This window comes from Talpa occidentalis, unplaced genomic scaffold (assembly GCF_014898055.3).
Source record: "Talpa occidentalis isolate TD23 unplaced genomic scaffold, MPIMG_talOcc4v2.1, whole genome shotgun sequence".
Taxonomy (NCBI): Eukaryota; Metazoa; Chordata; class Mammalia; order Eulipotyphla; family Talpidae; genus Talpa; species Talpa occidentalis.
The window spans coordinates 31,088,371-31,113,850 of NW_026555331.1; the positions used below are offsets into that span (position 1 = coordinate 31,088,371).

The following is a 25,480-nucleotide window of genomic DNA, read 5'->3' on the forward strand; positions in this document are numbered from 1 at the left end:
ACACTGTGACAAATTTGGGATGGTTGGAAAGATGTGTTTTTGTAATAAGAAAAATAAATTGTTTATAATGTCTCTCTTTCAAATAATGACTTGCAGTTGCATGTTCCATTTGTAAAATAGCAGCAAGAAAGGTGGAATTTCTGTTGTTGAACAGGTTAGCAAAACCAGGGGGAAATTTGAAGATAATTCTATATTTTCTCTGCTTATGTTTAGGTAACTCAAATGTGTATATGTCTTTCACTCTGGTGTTGAAGAACTAGATTTTACCATGCTTAGTTTTAGAAATCAACAATATATATGTGTTCTTCTCTACTGCAGGTACTGTTAACAATGGAAGTTCAAATTTTTTATATTTCTGGTTTTAATTAGGATTTGAATATTATGAACTAATGGTATGAATGACATAGTATAAGGACTTAATTCCACATATTTTAGTGATTTTATCATAAAGCTTTCTGAAAAAAGATCAGAGTAGAAATTCACAAAGTAAGTTTCTCATTGGTAAGTTTTATATGTATAATGAGGCCAAGAAGTAGGTAAGTTTACTAGAAGTAAATCAAATGGAATTCATGAAGAACTTTATTAAATGAAGACTCCAGCTATCCAGAAAATAGTCAATATTATTCTAATTATTATAAATTATTATATATTCTTATAATATATTGGAACAGCTACCCTAGTTGTATGCTCTCATAGCATCCTATACTTCCTTAGTTTGGGCCACTTAGTTCATATTATTGAAATTGCTTGTTTACTTTTATTTCCCCATAAGACCATAAGCTCTTTGAAGACCTGAACTGTATCATATTTGATTTAAACACAATTGTATCTCTCGCACCTAGCCTAGTGGCAGGTAAGTAGAAGGTACTCAATAAGTACGTATTGAATGAATAGATTTGGGAGGGGGATACTAGTAATTTTTTAGATACTAAATTATTTTTAATATTATTTAATATAAACATTATTTTATAACACTGTATATGATTTAAGGATATAAATTTCCATCTCTTCAGATGTCTGTTACACTACACCTAAACCACCACAATACCAATGATCCTCCATCATAGTCCATTGGGTCTCTTCCATCTTTGTTCTCTATCCTCACCTCCCCTTCTGGTGGCCTCAATTCTGCAGTCAGATTTCTTGGATTTGTTTTGGTGTAGTTAAGTCTGTTCCTTTGCTTTCTTTATATTTCACATATGTAAAATCATCTAATCTTTGTCTCCTTCCTTCTGACTTAATGCATATAGCACAGTCCCTTCTATTTCCATTCATGTTATCCATGTTGTCACTAATAGCACATTTTTATCTTTTTAAAAAATAGCTGAGTAATATTCCATTGTACATACATACCACATCGTTATCCATTTATCTGTTGTTGGACAATTGTTTTTTCCCATAAGTCGGCTATTGTAAGTAGTGTTGCAATGAACACATATCTGTTTGAATTCGTGTGTTTGCATTCTTTGAGGAGTGGAGTTGCTGGATTGTATAGTAGGTCTGTTTTTACTATTTTAAGAAACCTATTTTGTTTTCCATAGAAGCTAGACCAGTCTACACTCCTACCAATTCTACTAGTAATTTTTATCCAGGTAAGCTATTACAATTCTAACTTAATAATTTGCTAATCTCTTAATGTTTAATTTCATTAATTAATGCTTTATTCCATACAAAAAAAGTGGGATCTAAAGATTTCTTAAATAGCTTTTAAAGATGTAATTGGTGAATTTGGTGTACTCGTCCTTTTAACTAGCTTATAACTAGGTAGAGTGAAATAGAAGAAGCTCCTGAACCACTTACTAGCTGTGTCCTTATGCAACCACTTATTTATTCTGAGCTTATTTCCTTTATCTAGAGTAAAGGAAACTGAGACGATGTAGTGTAAAATTACTCTTAAAACCTTTAGTGTTATTATTGATGAAATTCATATGGAATCACCAAAAACCCCGAATAGCCAAAGCTCTACTGAAAAAAAAAGAAGGAAATGGAGGCATCACACTCCCAGACTTCAAACTATACTACAAAGCCATAATCATCAAAACTGCATGGTATTGGAACAAGAACAGACATACAGACCAATGGAATCGAATAGAAAATCCAGAAATAAACCCACAGATTTATGGTCAACTAATCTTTGACAAAGGAGCAAAGAATATGCATTGGAGCAAAGAAAGTTTGTTCAATAAATGGTGCTGGGAAAACTGGGTCGCTACATGCAAAAGAATGAAGCTTGACCACTACCTCACACCATACACAAAAATCAACTCAAAATGGATTAAAGAACTAGACATAAGACCTGAAACCATAAAATACATAGAAGGAAATATAGGCGAAACACTACGGGATTTGCACATCAAAGACATCTTTACAGACACATCACCCAAAGCAGTGATAGTGAAGAGAAAGATAAACAGCTGGGACTACATCAAATTAAAGAGCTTCTGCACAGCAAAAGAGACAATAACAAAAACAAAGAGAAACCCCACCAACTGGGAGAACATTTTTGCACCCAACACTAATGATAAAGGACTGATCACAAAAATCTGCAAAGAGCTGATGAGACTCAGCAACAACAAAGAAAATAATCCAGTCAAAAAATGGGCAGAAGAGCTAAAAAGAAACTTCTCTGAAGAGGAAATGCAAATGGCCAACAGACATATGAAAAAATGTTCAACATCACTTGTAATCAGGGAAATGCAAATCAAAACTACCATGAGATACCATCTCACACCAGTGAGAATGGCACATATTAAAAAAACAAGCAACAACAAATGTTGGCGAGGATGTGGAGAAAAAGGAACTCTTGTGCACTGTTGGTGGGAGTGCAAACTGGTCCAACCACTATGGAGAGCTGTGTGGAGATTTCTGGACCTACTAAACATAGAGCTTCCATATGATCCAGCAATTCCACTCCTAGGTATTTACCCAAAGGACACAGAAACATCAATTCCAAAGAGCACCTGCACTCCTATGTTTATAGCAGCACTGTTTACAATAGCTAAGCTTTGGAAACAACCCAAATGCCCAAAAATAGATGACTGGATCAAGAAGATGTGGTACATATATACCATGGAATATTACTCAGCATTCAAAAAAGATAAACACATGCAATTTGCAGCAACATGGATGGCACTGGAAGGGATCATGCTCAGCGAAATAAGCCAAAAAGAAAAAGAAAAATACCGGATGGTCTCACTCATAGCAGGAATCTAGAAAACTTAAATAAGGGACCAGGAAAATGAATATAAGAAAGTGAAAATCAAAATCAACAAAAAACTATGAACCAGAGACACTTTTTGGGGGGTGGGGGGCGGGAGGGGAGGGATTGGGTTCAGAATGGGGCGTTTGCAATTGTATGGGGGAATATAAAAATAAAATTTAATATTTAAAAAAAAAAAAAAATAAAAATAAAAAAAAAAAAAACCTTTAGTGTTACACTAATCTGGGGTATTACACATTTGACTGAAAATGAATGGAAAAAACAAAGTAGCTTTTGTGGGAATGAAACACATGACACTACAAAGTAAAACTCTAACTTTCTTGCAAAAAAAAATTCTAATTGAAAAGCTTCAACAAACCATGAATTATTTACTTTGTATACATATATTATTCTAAATCTTTTACATGTGCTAACTCATTGATTCCTCACAGCCACTCTGTAGAGCAGTTTCTGTCTTATTCCTTTGATATATCAGGAAACCAAAAATCATATTAAATAATCTAATATCAAAATACAGCAAGTGTGAGGAGCCAGGATTCTACGAGGGCTAATCTGCCACTGTACATGACAAAACTCTTTACAGAACACCTCTTAATAAATTCAATATGCAAATAATTACCATGTTTTAAATGGAAGATTGTTTTGATATTTAAGAAGAAAAATCTATTGGTGTACCAGGAAAAAAATCTAATTTAGAACAACTCTGCCCAAATAGAGTAGTTCCTTAGTTCATTGTTACTTAAACAACTTTATAATTTGAAGAGTTAAATGAATTGCATGAATATACCATTATCTGAGAGTTCAGTTCAAGTGAAAACCCACTGTTCCAGTCCCATGGTCTTTGTAATCTGAAGACAGAAGGCATGAAAGCAAGAATAAGTTTTACCACATTCTAGTAATTACTACATTCTTAGAGACTTTGATCATTGAATGAGAAAGTAAGAAGAAAAAGTTCACCAAATATATATATTTAATGAGTTATTTATTGATGGGCCTACTCTGTGTTTCCAAGTAAATTCCAAAATAAAAGGATGGTTATAATAGACATTTATTTCTCTATTTTGTGTTATTTCTTAATAAGGACTTAAGGAAATGAATTGAGTATGGATTTTTGGGGGAAATCAATAAATACTTTATCTTCTACTGATTTAGGTTAACAATCTCTCCATCTCCCTTGCCGGTCTTGCCAGTTAATGGGCAAGAATATTTTATTTGACTTCTACTCCTTTCCAGAAAGGACAGGTATTTCCTATTTCTAAACCCCTATTTTGGGAAAAAAAGTCAGTTGTGATAAGTTAAAGAAAAACAACGCTGTAAGAGCTATCATTTTATACTAGCATTTCTATTGGCACAAATATGTTGTTTAAATTTCTTACACCTATGTAAAGACTTAAAGTCATAATATGGCTTTCTTTGCAAAATTTAAGGTGTTGTTAATTTGTAAATAATTTAAAAGTACTGTTGAGAAAATATGTTTGGTGCTTAGCACTGTGTAAGTTTAGTTATTCCATTACTCTTGCTTTAATTTATGACACAAAGCAAAATCAACATAAATTTATGACACATAAATTTACTGAAAATATTCATCATTTGATTGCTGGTTTGCAATAAGTTATTTATGTATTTACTTATTTTAAATTGTGTCTCTTAAAAATAGTGTAACATATACAGAAAGTCCTTTAGATGTTTCAAATGATAGAAATAACTAGTTGTTGTTTCTGCGTGGAAGGGAAATAATACACTAAATATTCCACAAGAGGGCACCAAAGACTCATTTATGGTGATTTTGGTGCCTCTCCAAAAAAGTAAATTTAGCTTTTATATGTTTGATGTGGATGTGCTATGACATTGCCACATAGGGGAAATGTTCCTTGAATTAATTTTTTCATGTGTATAGAATAAATCCTTGTAATAGTTATTAGAGTTGGTAATTAAAATATTTTAGCTGGCTTGCAAGAGTGTACTGTTTAACAGACAACTTGTTGGCAGCTGGGTTTATGTCTCCACCATCTGTGTTTACTTGCCCAAGGGCTTTGCCCTCCTGGCTCCCTGATCACTAGCTGTGGAGTCAGAGGAGTGGAAATATAAGCAAAATCATGGAGGTGAGTGCTGGTTATGTTTGGTGGCAGTGTCCTACCAGTTATTTCTCTCCCAATTCTCATTTCTGTTAAAAGGCTGTTAGGTGGTGTTTAGTTCAGTCTAATCACATCTTTGCTGTATTTTATAAATGACTTCCAACGTGTCTTTTTCTTATACCTTCTCCCTCAACTGAATCTGTCCTAAATATCCATTAACAACTAATATCCATTAGTTGTACTAAAATGTGCCCCTTATTATGTTATTTCCTTTAAAATGTAGTAGAACTAGGATCTCCTAATGGTCCTAACTTTCTAGCAATCTTTCCCACCACTCCATTTTGTGCACAGGCAAACCAAACTGTTTTCTAAACTTCCCCTATGCTTTCTCCAACTTCTCTCTCTTGCCATGCTAAACCCCATCAAATCCAGCTAATCCTTAGTTTCTTTCCATGAATCACTTTCCGACCTCTCCAACAAGATGAAATTGTTACCATCTTTGAATATCATGTTTATTTATACTGTTCTAGTGGTATTTCTGGCATGTCTTATTTGTATAAAATTCTTTATTTGTCTTCCAGCATTAGCAATTTCCGTAAGACCAGAACCAATTTGCTCAATTCTCTCTACCTCCTGTCATACACAGTATCTTGTGTATGATAGATGATGAATTATTAAATTAATGATTGGCACATGCTATGATATTGAATCATGATAATGATATGATGAGTGCCTTGATAATGATATGAATAAAAATGAAAATGTGTATGTTTATGTATTTACACACATTAGGTATTTAAGGGCAAAAGATTTTGACCTTTAGAGATGAAATATGTATCCCTTTATGATTAAGTGGCAAATAGCTACCAGCCAGAAAATAAACAACATGATATTTAAATGAGGGAAATGTGTTCTCAAGACAGAACTTAGAAGTTAAAAGGAGAAAATTTTATTTTCCTCCAGTTTTATTGAGAAATAATTGATAGATAACATTGTGTAAGTTTAAGATATACAACATATTTATTTTTATATATTGTAAAATAATCACATAGTATTAACTACCACCTCCATCCCATCATACAATTACTGTTTCTTTTCTTTTTTGGGGGGTGGGGTGGGAGAGGAGTGAGAACATTTAAGATCTACTCTGAGCAACTTTCAAGTAGATAATACAGTTTTATTAGCTCTAATCACCAAGCTGTACATTAGAGTCCCAGAATTTGTTAATTTTATAACTGAATGTATTGTCACTTCTTGAATGTTTTCATACCTTCTAGTAAATGTTAAGGACTTGAAGTATCTTTAGTGTCACTGAAAAAAGCTCAATAGTCATACACTTAAAATATTTTCATAATAGGGCTTTCCTGATGGTGCAGGGGTTAAAGTATCAGTGCTCTCAAGCCATCACCAGCCATTGCGGCAGGAATTCAATCCTCCGCCCATGAGTTCAATCCCTGGCCAGGGAGCTAACCCTTTTGGTGCAGCAGACCTCTCCTGTCTCTCTTGCTGCTCCCCTCAGCAGTGTATTTCAGTAGAGCCACATGTTCTGCTTCCCACTCTGTCTCTGGTGAAACCTTTCACCCCCACACCTCTGGCCTATACTGCAGTTCTTATATTAATAAATAAATAAAAATAAATCTTTAAAAAATATTTTCATAATAATAAAATCAGGTTAAGAATAAATAATGTAGGAGTGAAGTGGAAAAGAATAAAAATAATGTATGATTTGGGTGAGCTTATTAAAGTACAAATCTAAGAGTTTCATTTTAAAATCTTAATTGAATTGATGAATTAATAATAATTGGTTATCATATAACAAATTTGAATCAAATCTCTCTACTCTTTCAACTGCAATCATAGGAAACTTCAAATATAGAGATTTACTTTAGAGAGCTATAATTGAGACACCACCTACTTCACATACTCCCTTTGCTCCAGCCCTTCAACTACTTGAGTTTGCTATGCTGCTTTCTCCCTCCCACACTGTTTCACTCCTACTTTCTTTGTAAGCCCCTGGTTAGTAGACACTGGGGCTGACCACCTCCCTCCACCTCCGGCCTGGTTATGTCATTCTGCAGAGCTTCTTTGTAGTTTTTAGAACTCATGTGACAGTGAATTCCTCTGGCCTGTATCTGTGTCCCCAGGACTAAATCTAGTGCTGAAGCACTGAACAAAAGTTCAGTGTTTGACAGAACAGAAGACTGACAGAAGACTGTTTGACAGAAGACTGTCCCAGCCGCCTCTCCTACACACAGCCTGAGTCAGGCTCCTACAAGGTACTGTGGGAGCAGAGAGAGGGAGCGCTAAGTCAAACTATTCTTCTGTGTCATTGCTAAAAATGAGAGATGTTGTGGCTGCTGACATGAAAGACCTCTTTTTTCCTTTCTGCTTCCAGAGAAATGTATACTTTATGTTTACTGAAACAAGATAATTTGCACTCATTTTCAAGTTATTTTGTAAGTGCCCTTGAATTATTTCATGAGGAGTATAAATGTCCATAAGATAAGGACTGATCTTTCTAGTGCTCTATTGTCTGCTGCTACTATAACCATACAGAGACATGGTAAATATTGGCTAAATGGGCTGTGGAATTCTGAGATGGTGACCCCAAATATATTTTTATTTTAATTTTGGGATTGCATTTTTGCTCTTCCATATACACACATTCCACTAATCCTTCATCATAAGTTATGTATAGATCTTTACTATTGGTGGCAAATTTTGAATTTGACCAAGAAGTGAGCTTTGTGTCCTATAGACATTATTTAGAGCAATGCTGTGAGGGCGGTATCATTAGTATTTGGTCTTTGTTTTCAGATAAGACTTAGAAGAGCTTTAAAATGTGTTTGCCCCACACTAGTGAATTTAGGCCTGGGATTAAAATGATGGCTGTTTGATTCCAGATATTTAGTCTTAGCTGTTGCCTGCTCATACTAACCTGAGTTGTACTGCTCCCAAGATGGTGAAGTTTTGGTTTTGCTACATTGTTGGAGAATCTCTTCTGGCCGTTCAGCTTCAGGTAAGGAGATTGGAGATCTCCATTTTAAAGTTCCTCCATGCCTTCACGGATCCATAGCTAATTTGTTTTTTGTGCTGATAATATTCCATTGTCTAGATGTACCACAGTTTATCCATCCACTGAAGGATTTCTTAGTTGCTTTTAAGTTTGGGCAATTATGAATTAAGCTTCTATAAACATCTGTGGATAGGTTTTTGGGTGGGTATGTTTTCAGTTCTTTTGGGAACATGACCAGTGGATCATATGCTAACAGTATATTTAGTTCTATAAGAAGCCACTTAAGTGGTTGCACCATTTTGCTCCCCACAAATAATGAGTTCTTCTTGCTTCACATCCTTGTCAATGTTCCAGATTTTGGCCATTTGAAAAGATATATAATGGTATCTAATATTTATTGTTTTGATAGTATATTGATTTCTCCATGTTCTTGCATTTAATAGCTATATTGAGCATTTTCTGTATCTTGCCAGGTTTGTTCTAGTTGTTGGGGCTACAGGAGAGATTTAACATAGGCCAAAAAATCCCTTAGGCTCAAATTCATTTTTTAAAAAGGGCAGGGGGAAGGGAAGAAGAAAAATGAGAAGGAAGGGGAAAATGTGTTTTCCATTTGTAAAAAATACCATAATATAAGAATGTATTTTCTATTTGTAATATTAGAGAAATATTAGAATTTTAAAACTTTAACTAGGGAAGGGTTAAAAACTGAATTATCTCATCAGTTTGTCCAAAAAACAAAGTACTGTAATGGAATATATTGACAATTAGAATAAATCTAAACCAGCAGGTCCAGATGGTAGTTATCTTGGATAAGTTAAGAAATTGCCTAATGAATGTATTAAACTAATTATGTTCCTTCTTCAAAAAATTATGAACTGTTAAGTTAGGAAATAGAAAAAAATGCTGTTTTCCAGTTAAATGTGATACGGATGTGTGTAGTTGTTATCCAATATAGATATGTAATTTCACAAAAGGGAAAGCTTGTGATTATCAGAAAAGAGTGGAAATATATACATTCTCTCCTGCCACAATTGCAATTACTTTAGGGATTAGAGTGAAGATGGTATCATATGTTATTAGATGTTGCGTTACCATCCAGCCTCTTAGGACAATTATTGTGCTGTCCTATCATTCTGATTCATTTATGTGTAAAAATAAAAGATATAGTTATGTGGAAATAAATGAAAACCCAAATGAGAACTAGAAAAGGCTATTTATTCAGAACTTGTTATAACAAGGGAGCCAGCCACCATCACTTGCATTAGGCGGAAACTCACCGACAGACAAGACAGTGGAAAAGCATATGGTTACAGAAAGGGGGGATGACATTGATTTGATACTTTGATTTTAGGTTGTTGGCACAAGGCAGCTGGAAGCAGGCTAACTAGAATCTAGAAGGCATGCTATGTGATTGATTTGGGAAGGATATTTGACTTTCTCTGCTTTGTCATGAATTGGAAGTGGGGACAAAAATTTGGGCAATGGCTGTTACCAAATCCTGACCATTCTGGGCCTGCAGAAGTTGTGGTTTGGCTTCCAACACCAGTTGCTGCAGAGGTTATGAGTTAAGAGTTCTAGTGTCATATCTGGTGTGACTGTTGTTCATTTTTATATTCATACTCAGTCATATAAAATATCAAAAATTAAAATTACAAAGAGAATATGAATTTATACCATTGGAAAGATTTGGGTTCACACCCAGAAAGGTTTATAGATGGATTTAAATTGAACCCTACCACACCAAACCCAATGAAGGACTGGTGATTTTAAATGTTTAAACATATAGGATGCCTGAAATTTTGCATTGGATTGTTTAAGAAATATATACAAATATACACAGACATGCTAGTCAGTCTCTATAGTAGTACTTGGAAGAGTCGTTCAATAAAGTCTTGCAGCTTCTTACAGAGTAGCCATAATGCAAATTAACCCATGCAATTCAGGTCAACCCTTATGACATTTGGTTTGGGATTCATATTTGAAAGCTGATCATTTTTCTTTGCCCAGAGCAACTTAGCATATCACTTCTGGTCTATGGTTATTTTGGCTTCTCATTTCACAGTTTTAGCTTTTCTCAGGGAGACTATCTGAGATCTGAAATGCAAGTGTACTACAAAGTTTATATTTAAGAAAGGCCACGCCAAACATGACCTTCAAATTTCCTAACATGCCCCAAATCAAAAGATAATAAACAGAAAATTTATGTAGATATATTTGCCATTATAAACTCTTGGCTTTGAACTATCAGTCTTCAACAATGAGTAGCTGTAGAAAAAGACCTTTTTGGAAAAACTAGCTAGTTTGGCGCACAGAGAATAAAATGTGTTAAGAGTAAATAAAATTTAATGATGAGGGCAGTGCAAATTAAAACTACAGAGAATCACCTCACACCCAGTAGAATGTCTGTAATCAAAAAGTCAGATGATAAGTGTATGAGAAAACAGTGGAATTGGAACCCTCACTCACTGCTGGTGGTAATATTGGTACAGTTAATTTGGAAAACAGTCTGGCAGTGCCTCAAAAAGTTAAACATAGGGTTGCCAGAAAAACATAAGATTACATTTGACCTAGCAGTTTCAGTCCTAATTACATATCCAAGAGAAATGAAAACAAATCCCCACAAAAAAACCTGGACACAAATATTCTTAGCAGCATTATTCATAATAACCAAAATGTAGAAACAACCCAAATGTCTATCAAATGGTGAATGGAAAAATTATGGTGTATCTATACTGTTGGAATATTATTCAGCAATAAAGGAAATTAAGTATTTATGCTTCAACATGAATGCAATTAGAAAACATGCTAAGAAAAAAAGTCACATAAGAGCAACATATGGGCCATATTAATAAATGCAGAGACAACATTTGACAATTTCCAGAATCCCTTTATGATAAAAAAACAGTAAAACTGGGATAGAAGGAACATATCTCAACATAATAAAGCCATATATGCCAAACCCACAGCTAACACCATACTCAATGGTGAAAAGCTTTTTCTCTAAGATTAGGTGCATGATGATGTCCACTCTTATCACTGCTATTCAACATAGTATTGGAACACCTAGATAAAACAATTAGATAAGAGAAAGATACAAAATGAATCCAAATTGGAAAAGAAGTAAAATTATCACTACTTTTAAATGACATAATATTCACTGAAAACCCTAAAGACTCTACTGAAAATCTATAGAAACAAAAAATCAGTACAATAAAGTGTCAGGCTACAAAATAACACATACAAAAGTGTGTTGCATTCCTTTTTTTGCAACTAATGAGCTGGAAGAGAAATAAATCAAGAAAACAATCCCATGCTCATGGAATAGAAGAAGCGCATTGTTAAAACAGTCATCTTGCCCAAAGCAACATCAGAGTTAAAGCAATTCTTATCAAAATTTCAGTGGAATTCCTCAGAGATATACAAAAACATTGACTACACAATGGGATAGAATCAAGAACCCTCACTTATTGTTAGGGAATGCAAAGCAAAAACACAATGAGATACCACCTCACTCTTATGAAACAAGTCCATATCAAAAAAAATCAAATGTTGGTGAGGATATAGAGAAAAAGGAACATTTATGCACTGTTGGTGGGAACATAGAATGGTCCAGTTCCTTTGGGAAAACAGTATAGAAGCTCCTCAAAATATTAAAAATAGATTTACCATATGATCCAGCAATTCCATTCCTTGGTATTTTTTCAGAGTACACAAAACTGCTAACTCAAAGGGATATGTGCACTTCTGTGTTGACTGCAGCACTACTTACAATAGCCAAGTTATGGAAACAATATAAGTGCCCAATGACAGATGGATTAAAGAACATGTGGTATATATACATAATGGAATAGTACTTAGCTATAAAAAGAGTTGAAATGTTGCTATTTGTGAGAACATGGAAGGGACTGGAGAGGCTTATGCTATGTAAAACAATTCGGGAGAAAAACTAATACTGTTGTTGGGGTCTTGTGCTATTTTAAAATTTCATGAGATTGTTTTTAGAGCGAAAGGCTGCATAGCATGGTTGTTAAAGTGCAAAGGCTTTGGATAAGACAGAGCTGGATCACCTTGTGGCCTCAACACTTTCAAGCAGTTTGTCACTGAGAAAATTACCTCACCTCTGTAAATCACCTTCCTAAATTGTTGAGAATAATAATGTCAGGGATTAACTAATTTTGTCTGTGAGCATGAAACAGAGCAGTGGAGAAAGGTATTTCAACAAATATTTACTGAGTGGGAGGCATTGAGGAGTGTGTGTAGGGTAGGGCCAGGGATAAATTAAAAAAAAGATATCTCCTTCATACTTGTCTGGCAGGGGAGACACTATGATCAAGATATATCTTCTTCACCCCATAAGTTTCATATGATGAATGGCACTGAGGGTAGAGGCTAAACCTCTTTGTAGAGATGATTTTAATATTAATATGGTTTTAAGATTTAAGTTTACCAAAATACCAAATATATATAGAACAAGAGGAGAGGTCAGTGAAAGGAATTTATTAGATGGAGTACTAGAGAAGACAGCACTCAAGTAGAGGACTGAAGAATGATTTAGCCTGATAAAGGCAAGAGGGCTTCCCCATGGTCAAAACCACTGGAGCAAATACCCAATATGATTTACATATCAACTCTTAAATTTACATCTCCTTAGTTCCAGTCTCCTCTGCACACTGCAAACTCAAATCCTTCATTGGATGGCTAATAGACTTCTTAAACTCTTCCCTACAATGTAATTCACTCACAGCTTTCTCCATGGTCAATGACGTAACTCCATTCTTTTGGATGCTCATGCCAAAACCTTTCATGATATTCTCAACTACTTTCATTCACACAACATGTGAGGAAATCTTCTCAGCTCTACCTTTAAACTATATGCAGAATCTGAGTCCTTCTCAAACCTGCTATTGCTGCCGTGCAGGTCTGAGCCACCATCAACCCTTGCCTGCTTCTATTTGTGCCCAGCTATGGTCTGTACAGCACCTATAGTGCTGCGTTTCCAATAAATGAAAAAAAAACCCGCTACTTCTTCCTTCAGAACTCCGAGGGCTCACATTTCACTTATTTTGGAATGAGAGCCAGAGTCCTTACACCTGCAGACAAAACTCTTCATGATTTGTCCCCCAACACTTCCCCTTTACAATTTTCTTCCACTATGCTCCCTTGACATTCTTTGATCCTCTGATTTTGTTTGGCCCAGGTAGTGGTTTATTGTGTGATTTTTGTGTTTGTATGTGTAATATTGAAAAGGCAATTCATAGAACTGGGCAGGTGTTACGGTTCCTTGTAATATAGGCACCCAGTGTATTACTCCTTGCTTACTTAAGCATTCACAGCACCTGAAAGGCCTTGGAGTGCTCCCCTCACTGCAGGAGGCAAATGTAGAGTCACTGCAGATTTTAAGTAGGTCAGATTTGCATTTAGATAGATTATTTGCTTTCAGCATGGAGAATGGACTTAAGGGGAACACTAAAGAAGCAAAGAGTGAAAGAGAAGCAAGGTAGGAAGTTTTTACAACAGTTCAAATGGGAGCCTGTTCTAAGTCTGTGGTTGTTAGTGTGAGTGGAAAGAAGATCCAGATTCTAGAAATACTTTAAGGTAGAATGGGCAGGACCTAGAATTTGACTAAACATGGGATTGCTTGGTGGTTGAAGGTACCGCTTACCGAACATGGGATTTATGTAAGAAGATGAAATTTGAAACAAGATGAAATTTGAAGATGGGGAACAATGACAGTGTGAATTTCCTTTTAGACATTTTGTTTTAAAGCATTCAAAGGAGACCCACTACTGTGTAGAGCAAACAGCTGTATTTAAGTTGCTTAGGCTTAGGGGGAAGAAGTCTGACCTAGAAATTTGAGTTTACTCAGGGCTTATATACTAAAGTGTCCTTTTACCTAGTTAAAAGTACTGTTTTTCTGTTTATATTGTTAGGCCCTTTTGAAAGTTTTATTTTTCACTTAAATTCTGCCATTATAGCTTTTCCTGGAACACACAGTATGGACATCTTCAGTTTACTGTCCCCTCTTCAACAGCCTCCTGGAGTAACTTTTTACAGCTCAGTTATCGTGAAAATGCAGCAGCCCTAATCGATTGGAGCAAACGTGTAAGGAAGATCTGGTTCTTAAAGTACACGACTATTCAACTTTTTTATACAGGCATTTCATACAACTGGGAATGAACTGAAGAACTGGGGCATGTCCTCCCCTAGTTTCAAAAAAAAAAACCTTGAGGGAGGCCTGACTCTTGCCAGCCAGCCTGTCTGGCTCAGTCTCCAGCACCCACCTGCCAGTGGGTCTTGTCTTGCTAGGGCACATCAAATTTCCTGGACGGTGAGGGCAGGGGCAGGATCTTGTTGCGGTAGACCGGGCCTGAATCGCCTCACCCCAGTAACAAGCCCTGGCTAGTTTGGTCTTTAAGGGCAGCGAGCGTCTCCCGGGCCCTCCCTAGTGACTGCGCCGCGGGAGGACCGGCTGGGCGTCCCGCGTGTTCTTCCCTCACCCGAGGGGCCGGGAAAAGCGCGTGACCGCTCTGACCTCTGGCGCGGCGCCCAGCCGGGCGGTGGGCTGGTCAGCGCCCGCATTGTCTAAGCTCCATAGCAACTCGGGGAGGCGGGGGCTGCACTAGCTGGCGCAGCCCGGCGGGCGCGCCTCTCCGTGCGCGTCCGCTCCCGCGGGGAATCGGGCGCGTTCGAAGGCTCGGCCCGCGCGGGCGGCGGGCGCGGGCGGCGGCGGCATGCGGGAGAAGCGGCTCACCGCGGGTAGGTGGGCGGGGAGGGCCGGCGGCCGGCCACGCTCCAGAGGCCTGGGCCCGACCGGCACCCGCCTCTTAGTTGACTTACCCGCCCGCCGGGGCGTCCCCTCTCCCAAACTTTCAAAAAACGGCTTCATTGCCGTCTCATCCGCATTTTCTTACGAATTTTAGCCTCACCCCGCTCCCATTCACGTGGTCTAATTGGCACCATCTTATTTTATCTTGCTTACTTCTCCGTTTTGCAGCTGGGAAAATGGAGGCCTCCATCTATTAAGGCTAACTCCAGGGTCACAGTGAATTAGTGACCAAACTGGATTCCAGAGGCCTTTCCTTCCCACTTCCACCTTGAATTCCAACTTAAAATTCAATCCATGTGCAGAGAATGAACAGAGGGCCAAAATTTTACCGAGCTTGCCCATGAACAAAGCAGGGCTAGGTGCTGTCTCAAATTATTTCATTTACTTCAAAAGGAAATCAGATTTGAATGCGATAATGTAATATTTTATCTTGTTTCAGAGCCACCAGCTATTACAGAAGAAGAATTTGTAAGTACAATTTAGCAAGGCTACTCATTCCCAACCCCACCCGGCTTTTTTAAAATAGCAAATCATAGACTGTAGGAAAAAGCTGTGTATTTTCTTTTCTCCATTTTATAAAATGAATGTAATAAAAGGTTTGACTTAGTAATAGGGGTGCCGAGTAGATCTTTTTACATTCTTCAAAGGGTACTCTTTTTGTTTTTTTCTTTTTACAGCGGTAACATTTTACCATACTGATTAGGTTGCAGGTGTACAGTTTCTCACCTCAGCTACTCTGTATTTCTTACCACCCCCACCACCCAGTGTCCAGTCACCATACCACCAAGCTGTTCTCTCCCTCCTTCCTCTCTGGTAACCACTATTTTGTTGTCAGAGTCTAGGGGCTTGTTTTTGTTGTGTTGTTTGATTGCTTTTGTTTTTCTTTATATTCCAGAGTTGAGTGAAATCCTACCTATTTGTCTTTCTCCTTTTGACTTACTTACCATAACCCCTTCAAGGACCATCCATATTGTTGAAATGGCAAGACTGAATCTTTTTAATGGCTGAGTATTATTCCATTGTTCATATAGAGCATAGTCTGATTCCATTCATCATTGGACACAGGATTTTTTTTTAAAGATTTATTTATTTATGCATACAAGAACTGGGTTACAGGCCAGAAGTGGGGGGGTGAGAGGATTCACCAGAGACAGAGTGGGGTACAGAACAGGTGGATTGACTGAAATACACTGCTGAGGGGAGCAGCGGGCGAGCAGGAGAAGTCTGTGGTGTCATGTGAGTATCTCCCTGGCCGGGGATCGAACTCCTGCTGCAGTGACTGCGGACAGCTTCATAGGTTGTGCCTTAACCCCTTGTGCCACCAGGGAGGCCCAGACACAGGTTATTTTTATATCATGGCTATTGTGAATAGTGCTGTAATGAACATGGAGATGCATATATATTTTCAAATTAGTGTTTTCATGTTCTTCGAATAAATACCTAAAGAGGCATCACTGGTTCATGTGCTAGTTCCATTTTTAATTTTTTTAGGAACCTCCATTTTGTTTTCCAAAGTAGCTGCACCAATTTACTTTCCTACCAGCAGTGCACAAGGGTTGGTTTTTCTCCCCAACCTTGTGAACACTTATTATTTCTTGACTTTTTGATAATAACTTTTCTAACTGGTGTGAGATTAAATCTTACTGTGGTTTAAATTTGCATTTCTCTAATGATAAGTGATATAGAACATTTTTTCATGTATCTGTTGGCCATCTGTCTGTCTGGTTAGGTGAAAAGTCTATTTAGATCTTCTGCCCATTTTTTAATTGGGTGAATGTTTTCTTGTTGAGAAGAATGGGTAGTAGACTTTCTTTGTTTGCTAGAATTCACCCATGAAGCCCTCTAGTCCTGGACTTTTGATTTTTAAAAGTATTTTGGAAGCATTACTATTTCAATTTTTTTACTTGTGATAGGGATGTTCAGAATTTCTTGGGTGATTGGATGATTCAAGGAATTTATCTGTTTTCTTTGTTGTAATACAAACAGTCATAGTAGTTGCTTGTGGTCCTTTGTATTTCTGTGGTATCCATTGTGTCTCCTCTTTCACGTCTTATTTTATTATTTGAGTCTTTTATCTTTATTTCTTAATGAGCCTGGCTAAAAGTTTGTCAATTTTTGTTTCTTCAAAACACTAGTTTGTTTCTTTGAGCTTTTGTGTTTTTTTGTTTATTTTCACTCTAATTTTTATTATTTCCTTCCTTCTACAGACGTTGAGCTTCATTTGATCTTCTCTTTCTATTTCCTTTAAGTGTAAGGTTAGATTGTTTATTTCAGGTTTTTCTTATTTCTGATTGAGGACCAGGACTGCCCTAAAGTCCTGTCTTAATACTGCTTTTACTGCATTGCAAGGTTCTGGTATATGGTATTCTCATTCTCTGTTGTCTCCATACACATTTTGATTTCTCCTTCAGTGACTCAATAGTTGTTCTGTAACAAGTTGTTTAATCTTCATGTTTGTGTTCTTTCCATTTTTCTTGTTGATTTTTAACTTCATACCATGTGATTGGAGAAGATGGTTGGTATGATTTTGATACTTTAAAGTTTATTGAGATTTGTTTTTTTGTCCCAACATGTGATCTGTCTTTGAGAATGTTCTGTGAACACTTGAGAAGACTGTATATTCTCCTACTTTGGGATGGAATGTTCTGTATGTATTTGTTATAAAATAGGCATCCTTTTAAGAAGAGGGGGCCAAGTGATTTTTATGGTGGGTGCTAGTCATTGTAAAGTCTTCTTACATAAATGACCTAATTTAATTTTTCTAAACTCTTTAAAGACTCCATGAAAAGTAGGTTTATCTCTGTGGTTTTATTGTGATGTGACTGTGTAATTCCTGGTTGCAGTAAACATTAATAAATGGCACTGATTCATAACAAGTGGTCAATTTATAGTTATGATTCGTTTTAAAATGTCTTAAGTGTTATTGTTAGGTCAGACTACTGCAGAGTTTAGTAATAAGTACTTTTGCCAAACATATTACATACATTGTCACTTAGGTGAGTACAATATTTAGAATGCATTTTATTGTAATTTCTATTGTGCTTTTAAGAAACTTGCCCAAAGTTACACAGATATATAGGAAGTAGCAGAGCCTAATTCCTATTAAAGTCTTAGTTTGATTCCAAGAGTCCTAATCATCTCTCTATATTATTTACTTAATGTCCTCAAGCACTTATTTCTCTTGTTAGACAATTATCTTATTTGCTTTTAGCTTTTTATTCAAACATGAGTGCCTCCTATTTTTGCAGTGCAGTGCTAGATGCTAAGGGTTAAGTCTCAAAAGTTCACAATTTAGCAAGGGCTTAGGGAGAAGGAAGGGTTAAGACTGTATCTCCCCAGCAGCTTCCACTTTCACTCTTCCAGGCCTTTGGTCAAATTCTGAGAGACCATATAGAAGCACAAAGAGCATTTCAGAATCTCCTTACATCTTAGTGCCTTGGTATAACTGTAGAGGCAAGTTTCTTTAAGCTCCTTCCTGAAACATTCTTTATTCCAGCAGGAGGTAAGGCATTTCTGGAGCTAGCTAATCCTTACACAATTCCAGCGTAAACTCTCTGTAAGGCACTCAGCAGCTCTCAATGTTTATTCAGTCTGTTAATCTCTTCAGGTCTTTGTAACTTTCTGGGAACTTACAATAACTTGAACATTCTATTAGTCACTCTTCTTGTTCTTGGTTTCTTTGATACCACTATCTTCCATTTCTCTCATTTCTTATTTTTAGGTTCTTTCTGGCTTCTCTTTTTCTTTTGCCCATGAAAGTGTTGACCTTGTTCGGGATTTTGTTCTCCAGGCTTTTTCTGGCTGCGCTGTTCTTCTCCTGTCGCTTCAGCTTCTCTTATTTCACAGGACTGCCAATTCTAGACAATTCTAGCCCAGATACTACCTCTATTGCCAGAACACTGTTTCATCATCGGATACCTTCATCATCTAGGTGTTTCTACATTGCTTCAAAAGTCTAAACTGAACTTATCTCCTCTCCCCCAATTGTTTTTCCTCTTTTTTTTTTCTTCTTATTTTGGTTAGTAGTGTCACTGGTCATTTAGACACCCAACCCAGAACTTTTCTTTCTTCACCTCTCACCTGTAATCACTTACCTAGTTCCTTTCATGGGCAGATCTTTTTATTCATCCTCACAGCTACTGTCTTATTTCGGGCCCTCATCCCTGCGTCTGAACTCTGGCAGTAGTTCTAGCTGATATCACTGCCTGCATTATTCCTTCTGCCAACTTCAATTTTTCTTTGCCTAATGTTTAAAGTGCAAACCTTTGTGCATCCACTGTGGTGGAATACTGGCTATTGCTTTTCTCTAACTTTAGATTTTCCTTCTCCCATCACTCCTACCCTGTCAGGTTGCTATTAACTCCTAAAAAAAAAAATCACCATGTTATCTGATTGTTCAGGCCATTTATTAATCTTACGACTTACTGACTGTTGACTCCATGCTAGTATTTAACCTCAAAACAACCCTATTAGGTAGTTGTTAACATCCAAGCTTCACAGATGAGGAAGTAGAAGTTCACAGAAGTTAAGTCACTTGACCTGAGGCCACACATCTAGTAACTGGCAGAACCCTATTGTCCAAAACCTCCCTTTAATGTTCAGAATCTTTTTTTCATAACTTTTCAACTTTTTTTAACCTTACCTCTCAATACTTTCCTATGTGATAAAGACAACATTCATACTGTTTTGGGTTTATAAAGTGCTTCCACATGCCTCCTGCCGCAGCCAAGCTGCTACACTTGCCTCCTCTCCTTTGCTGCTGAGTTTTGTCTCAGTTGCTCTCCCCCATGTATTTCACAATCTCCCACATTCTTTCAGGCACAGTTCATCTCTGCCATGAAACCTTTCCAACTTAAAATCATCCAGATTGCCTTTGAGCCCTTGTGCGGCTTTCCAGTTGAGACCAGTTTGTGACCAGATCTTTAAGTTCATATGCACATCATGCTTTATTTGTAGGGTGAATAATTCCTATGTCTTATACATATATTTACCTTTGTTTTTCAAAAGTGTGAAAGTATTTTTTCTCATTAGTATTCTTAGAAAAAAGTGTGTAGCAGAGATTTCTGGTTTCTTCTACTCATTTTTCCTTTTCCTATAATACAAACTATAGATCCTTACAGCTACACATGGTCATGCAACCACACTCTGACTGATGGAATATAAGCAGGAGGGTTGTGACCTACTTCTGGAAAGCAAAGGTGTTCAGTGATTAAACAACTGATCCTTGTCACACAGCTAGTAATTAGTCAAGCCACAATTAGAACCAATGTCACTCTGACTAAAACACAGAAGTGTAAGGTAGAAATGTACCCTTTTTTTCTACTTTACTGCTGACTGGAATGAGGATGTGATTCTGGGGTGAAGCAGTTATCTTTTTTTTTTTGTGGGACCCTTGCCGGTGGCCTGGGATTGAACTGGCGCTGCAGAGGCTGCTGGCAGCCTCGCAACTCAGCGCTCAACCACTGCGCCACCAGGGGAGGCCCCTGAAGCAGTTATCTTGGACTATGGGATATAAGTGGCGTCTTGAGGCTGGCAGAGTCACAGGATCAAAGGGTCTCTTGACATTTGTGAAAACACAGTGCCAGTCCTGAACAACTTATGATTACATATAAGAAACAAACTTCTGTTTTATTTAAATTGTGCTATTTTGGTTTTCCATTATTGGCAGTATAAAAATAAAGTGTTCCTATATTCATAGTAGCTTTTTTCTTATTATATTTTCTTTTTTGCCAGAGATACACATGGAGAATTTTATTTATTTATTTATTTATTTATTTGTACATTTTATTTTTTTAATAATAAATTTTATTTTTATATTCCCCATACAATTGCAACCCCCTTATTTTGACCCCCATCCCTCCCTTCCCGCCCCCTACCCCCCATAGAGTGTCTCTGGTTCATAGTTTTTTGTGGATTTTGATTTTCACTTTCTTGTAGTTATTCATTTTCCTGGTCCCTTATTTAAGTTTTCTAGATTCCTGCTATGAGTGAGACCATCTGGTGTTTTTCTTTTTCTTTCTGGCTTATTTCGCTGAGCATGATCCCTTCCAGCGCCATCCATGTTGCTGCAAATGGCATGTGTTTATCTTTTTTGAATGCTGAGTAATATTCCATGGTATATATGTACCACATCTTCTTGATCCAGTCATCTATTTTTGGGCATTTGGGCTGTTTCCAAAGCTTAGCTATTGTAAACAGTGCTGCTATAAACATAGGGGTGCAGGTGCTCTTTGGAATTGATGTTTCTGTGTCCTTTGGGTAAATCCCTAGGAGTGGAATTGCTGGATCATATGGAAGCTCTATGTTTAGTAGGTCCAGAAATCTCCACACAGCTCTCCATAGTGGTTGGACCAGTTTGCACTCCCGCCAACAGTGCAGAAGAGTTCCTTTTTCTCCACACCCTCGCCAACATTTGTTGTTGCTAGTTTTTTTAATATGTGCCATTCTCACTGGTGTAAGGTGGTATCTCATGGTAGTTTTGATTTGCATTTCCCTGATTACAAGTGATGTTGAGCATTTTTTCATATGCCTGTTGGCCATTTGCATTTCCTCTTCAGAGAAGTTTCTTTTTAGCTCTTCTGCCCATTTTTTGACTGGATTATTTTCTTTGTTGTTGTTGAGTCTCATCAGCTCTTTGCAGATTTTTGTGATCAGTCCTTTATCATTAGTGTTGTATGCAAAAATGTTCTCCCAGTTGGTGGGGTTTCTCTTTGTTTTTGTTATTGTCTCTTTTGCTGTGCAGAAGCTCTTTAATTTGATGTAGTCCCAGCTGTTTATCTTTGCCTTCACTATCACTGCTTTGGGTGATGTGTCTGTAAAGATGTCTTTGATGTGAATATCACGTAGTGTTTCACCTATATTTCCTTCTATGTATTTTATGGTTTCAGGTCTTATGTCTAGTTCTTTAGTCCATTTTGAGTTGATTTTTGTGTATGGTGTGAGGTAGTGGTCAAGCTTCATTCTTTTGCATGTAGCCACCCAGTTTTCCCAGCACCATTTATTGAACAGACTTTCTTTGCTCCAATGCATAGTCTTTGCTCCTTTGTCAAAGATTAGTTGACCATAAATCTGTGGGTTTATTTCTGGATTTTCTATTCGATTCCATTGGTCTGTATGTCGGTTCTTGTTCCAATACCATGCAGTTTTGATGATTATGGCTTTGTAGTATAGTTTGAAGTCTGGGCGTGTGATGCCTCCATTCCCTTCTTTCTTTTTCAGGAGAGCTTTGGCTATTCGGGGTTTTTGGTGATTCCATATGAATTTCATCAATAATTGTTCTATTTCTTTGAAGAATGCCATTGAGATTTTGATTGGAATAGCATTGAATCTGTATATTGCTTTTGGTAGGATGGCCATTTTAATAATGTTTATTCTTCCAATCCATGAGCAGGGGATGTCTTTCCATTTCTTTGTGTCTTCTTCTATTTCTTTTAACAGTGTCTTATAGTTTTCTTTGTATAGGTCCTTTACCTCTTTTGTTAGATTTATTCCCAAATATTTGATTTTTTTTGTTTTGATAATAAAAGGGATGTTTTTTTTTTTAATTTCTTCTTCAGATTTATTGTTTGTGTATAGGAAGGCTACTGACTTTTGCGTGTTGATTTTGTATCCTGCCACTTTACTGAACTGATTGATGAGTTGAATTAGTTTTTCTGTGGAGTTTTTGGGGTTCTCTATGTATATTATCATATCATCTGCAAATAGTGATAGTTTGACTTCTTCTTTTCCTATTTGGATTCCTTGTATGTCTTTCTCTTATTGCTCTGGCTAGGACTTCCAGCATTATATTGAAAAGCAGTGGTGAGAGTGGAAATACTTGTCTTGTTCCAGATCTTAATGGAATTGCTTTCAGCTTTTCACCATTGAGAATGATACTGGCTGTTGGCTTGTCATATATGGCCTTTATGATGTTGAGGTATGTTCCTTGTATCCCAAGAATTTCAAGGGCTTTTATCATGAATGGGTGTTGCACTTTGTCGAAAGCTTTCTCAGCATCTATTGATATTATCATATGGTTTTTATTTATTTATTTAAATGGAGAAGAGTCAACTTCTTATTCTTTTTTTCCCTTGCCAACTGTTTTTTTAAAAATATTTTATATAATTCTTATATCATTTTTCATTTTTGCACAATGTATGCATTTTCATTTTGGTTATATTCCCCATACAATTGCACTCCCCCCCCCCTTATTTTGACCCTAGTCCTTCCTCTCCCTTCCTCCCCCCCATAATATGTCTCTGGTTTATAGCTGCTTGCATATCAAATTATAGTTTCTTAATCAGTGGTCTAAAAAGTACAATGCGTCATGGATATCTGCAAAGTATTTAAATCTTTACATGGAATCTTTAACCTTAAAGGAGAGAATAAACTGATTTAGAATAAATCATTTTTTAGGGTGTCAGAAACATATTACCTTGTATGTATTTTATATATATGTAAATGTGTATGTATTTTTATATATAACTGTTATAATTTCTTAGCAAAATTATGAACTACTGTAGGGACAGTACTATGTCTAGCACACCTTAATATTCCCTATAGCATGTAGCATATGTCTAGAAAATACTATTAGATGATTAATTTTGGTTGCTGAGCATTATCATATATGAATAATTAGTGTAATTTGTTTCACTTAATTTTTTTTTGCAAAAGGCTTTTGATATATAGTCTATATTTCTTACACACCTTTTCTACTTCATTGTTTTTTTTTTAACTTAGTCTTTGATAATTCTCATAGGGAAAATTTATATAAAAAATATAAAAAACTTAATATATTTTGTACTCTCCTTAGTTCTTTGGGGGATATAGTTTCCTTTTCTATCTGGCTTATATAGCACAACATTTTTGAGGGTTATCCATTTTGCTGCATACATCAGAATTTCATTAAACTGATTGACATTACATAGTATATATAACCCTATTGTGTTTGTTGTTTTAAACATTGATAGCTGTTTAGGTTGTTTCTACCTTTTGGCAATTAAATAACATTGCTCTTAACATGGATGTCCCTGCCTTTCTTCTTTTGGGCACATATCCAGAAATGAAATTGTGGGATCATATAATACTTGCATGTTTAATATTTTGAGGAACTCTTTTATTGTGTACCATTTCATATCCTCACCAGCAATGCACTAGGATTGCCATTTCTCCACATCCTTGCCAATACTTTAAAAAATTTTTTTATTTATATATATATTACATCATTGTTCATTTTTAAACAATATTTCCTCCCCCCCCTCAGGTGTAGTCCCCATAGAATTCCTTCACCAATTCACCCATTTACCATCACACCCAATACATTTCTTTTTAAGAAAAACTTAGTAGATGAGAAATGAAATCTCATTGTGGTTTTGGTTTGCATTTCTCTAGTCGCCAGTGATGTTGAGCATCTTTCATGTCCTGATTGACCATTTGTTTATCTTCTTTGGAGAAATATCTATTCAAGTCTTGTGCTCATTTAAATGACTTAGGTTGTCTATTTTTTCTTCTTGCAGAGTATTTAGAATTCTTTATATATTCTGGATATTAAACCCTTATCAATATGCTTTGAAAATATTTTCTCCGTGTGTTTTGTAAGTTGTCTTTTCACTTTTTTAATAGAATCCTTTAGTGTGCAATTTTCAGGAAGCCCAATTTATTTTTTCTTTCGTTCCTCATACTTTTGTTGTCATATCTAAGAATGCATTGCCAAATCCAAGGTTTTGAAGGCTTATCCTTATGTTTTCTTCTAAGTATTTTATGACTCTAGCTCTTATATTTAGGTTTTTGATCCATTTTGAGTTAATTTTTTAAAAAGATATTTTAATTTATTTATACAAGCACTGGGCACAGTCAGAAGTGCAGGAGGGTGGGAGAATTCACCAGAGACAGAGCAGGGAACAGAACAGGCAGACTGATGAAATACACTGCAGAGGGGAGCAGTGGGCGCGGCAGGAGAGGTCTGCCGCGCCATGTGGGACCCTCGCTGGCGGCCGGGGATCGAACCAGCACTGCAGAGGCTGCGGGCAGCTTTGCAGCCCAGTGCTCAACCGCTGCGCCACCAGGGGAGGCCCCATTTTGAGTTAATTTTTGTATGTGGTATGTGGTAAGGACATAACTTGATTCTTGTGTGTGTGGATATTCAATTTTGCTAACACCATTTGTTGAAAAGTGTTATTTCTCTACTGAATAATCTTAGAACCTTTTTGAAAATCACTTGACATAAATATTTTTGAACTCATTATTCTATTCCTGTGGTTTATATACCTGTCTTTATGCCAGTACAGTTTTAATTACTGTAGTTTTGTGGTGAATTTTGAAATCAGGATATAAGTTCTTCAACTTTACTCTTTTTCAAGATTGTT

General features: G+C 36.6%; 1 protein-coding gene across 2 annotated transcripts in view; it reads left to right on the plus strand.

The window, feature by feature from the left end:
• The first annotated feature begins 277 nt into the window (after positions 1–277).
• The window catches only part of RGS22 (regulator of G protein signaling 22), a 131,075-nt gene continuing 105,872 nt past the window's right edge, over positions 278–25,480 (plus strand). Inside the window, exons 1-4 of one of the 2 annotated variants that reach the window (XM_037503303.2) lie at positions 278–318; positions 773–853; positions 1,542–1,592; positions 15,577–15,605. Coding sequence is in view for 1 of the 2 variants with exons in the window: in XM_037503294.2 (XP_037359191.1) it covers positions 15,043–15,067; positions 15,577–15,605 (54 nt within the window). In the remaining variant the exon portion in view is untranslated. Of the gene's footprint in view, positions 319–772; positions 854–1,541; positions 1,593–15,038; positions 15,068–15,576; positions 15,606–25,480 lie in introns of those variants that run through there. The other variant, XM_037503294.2, reaches the window with a different exon arrangement.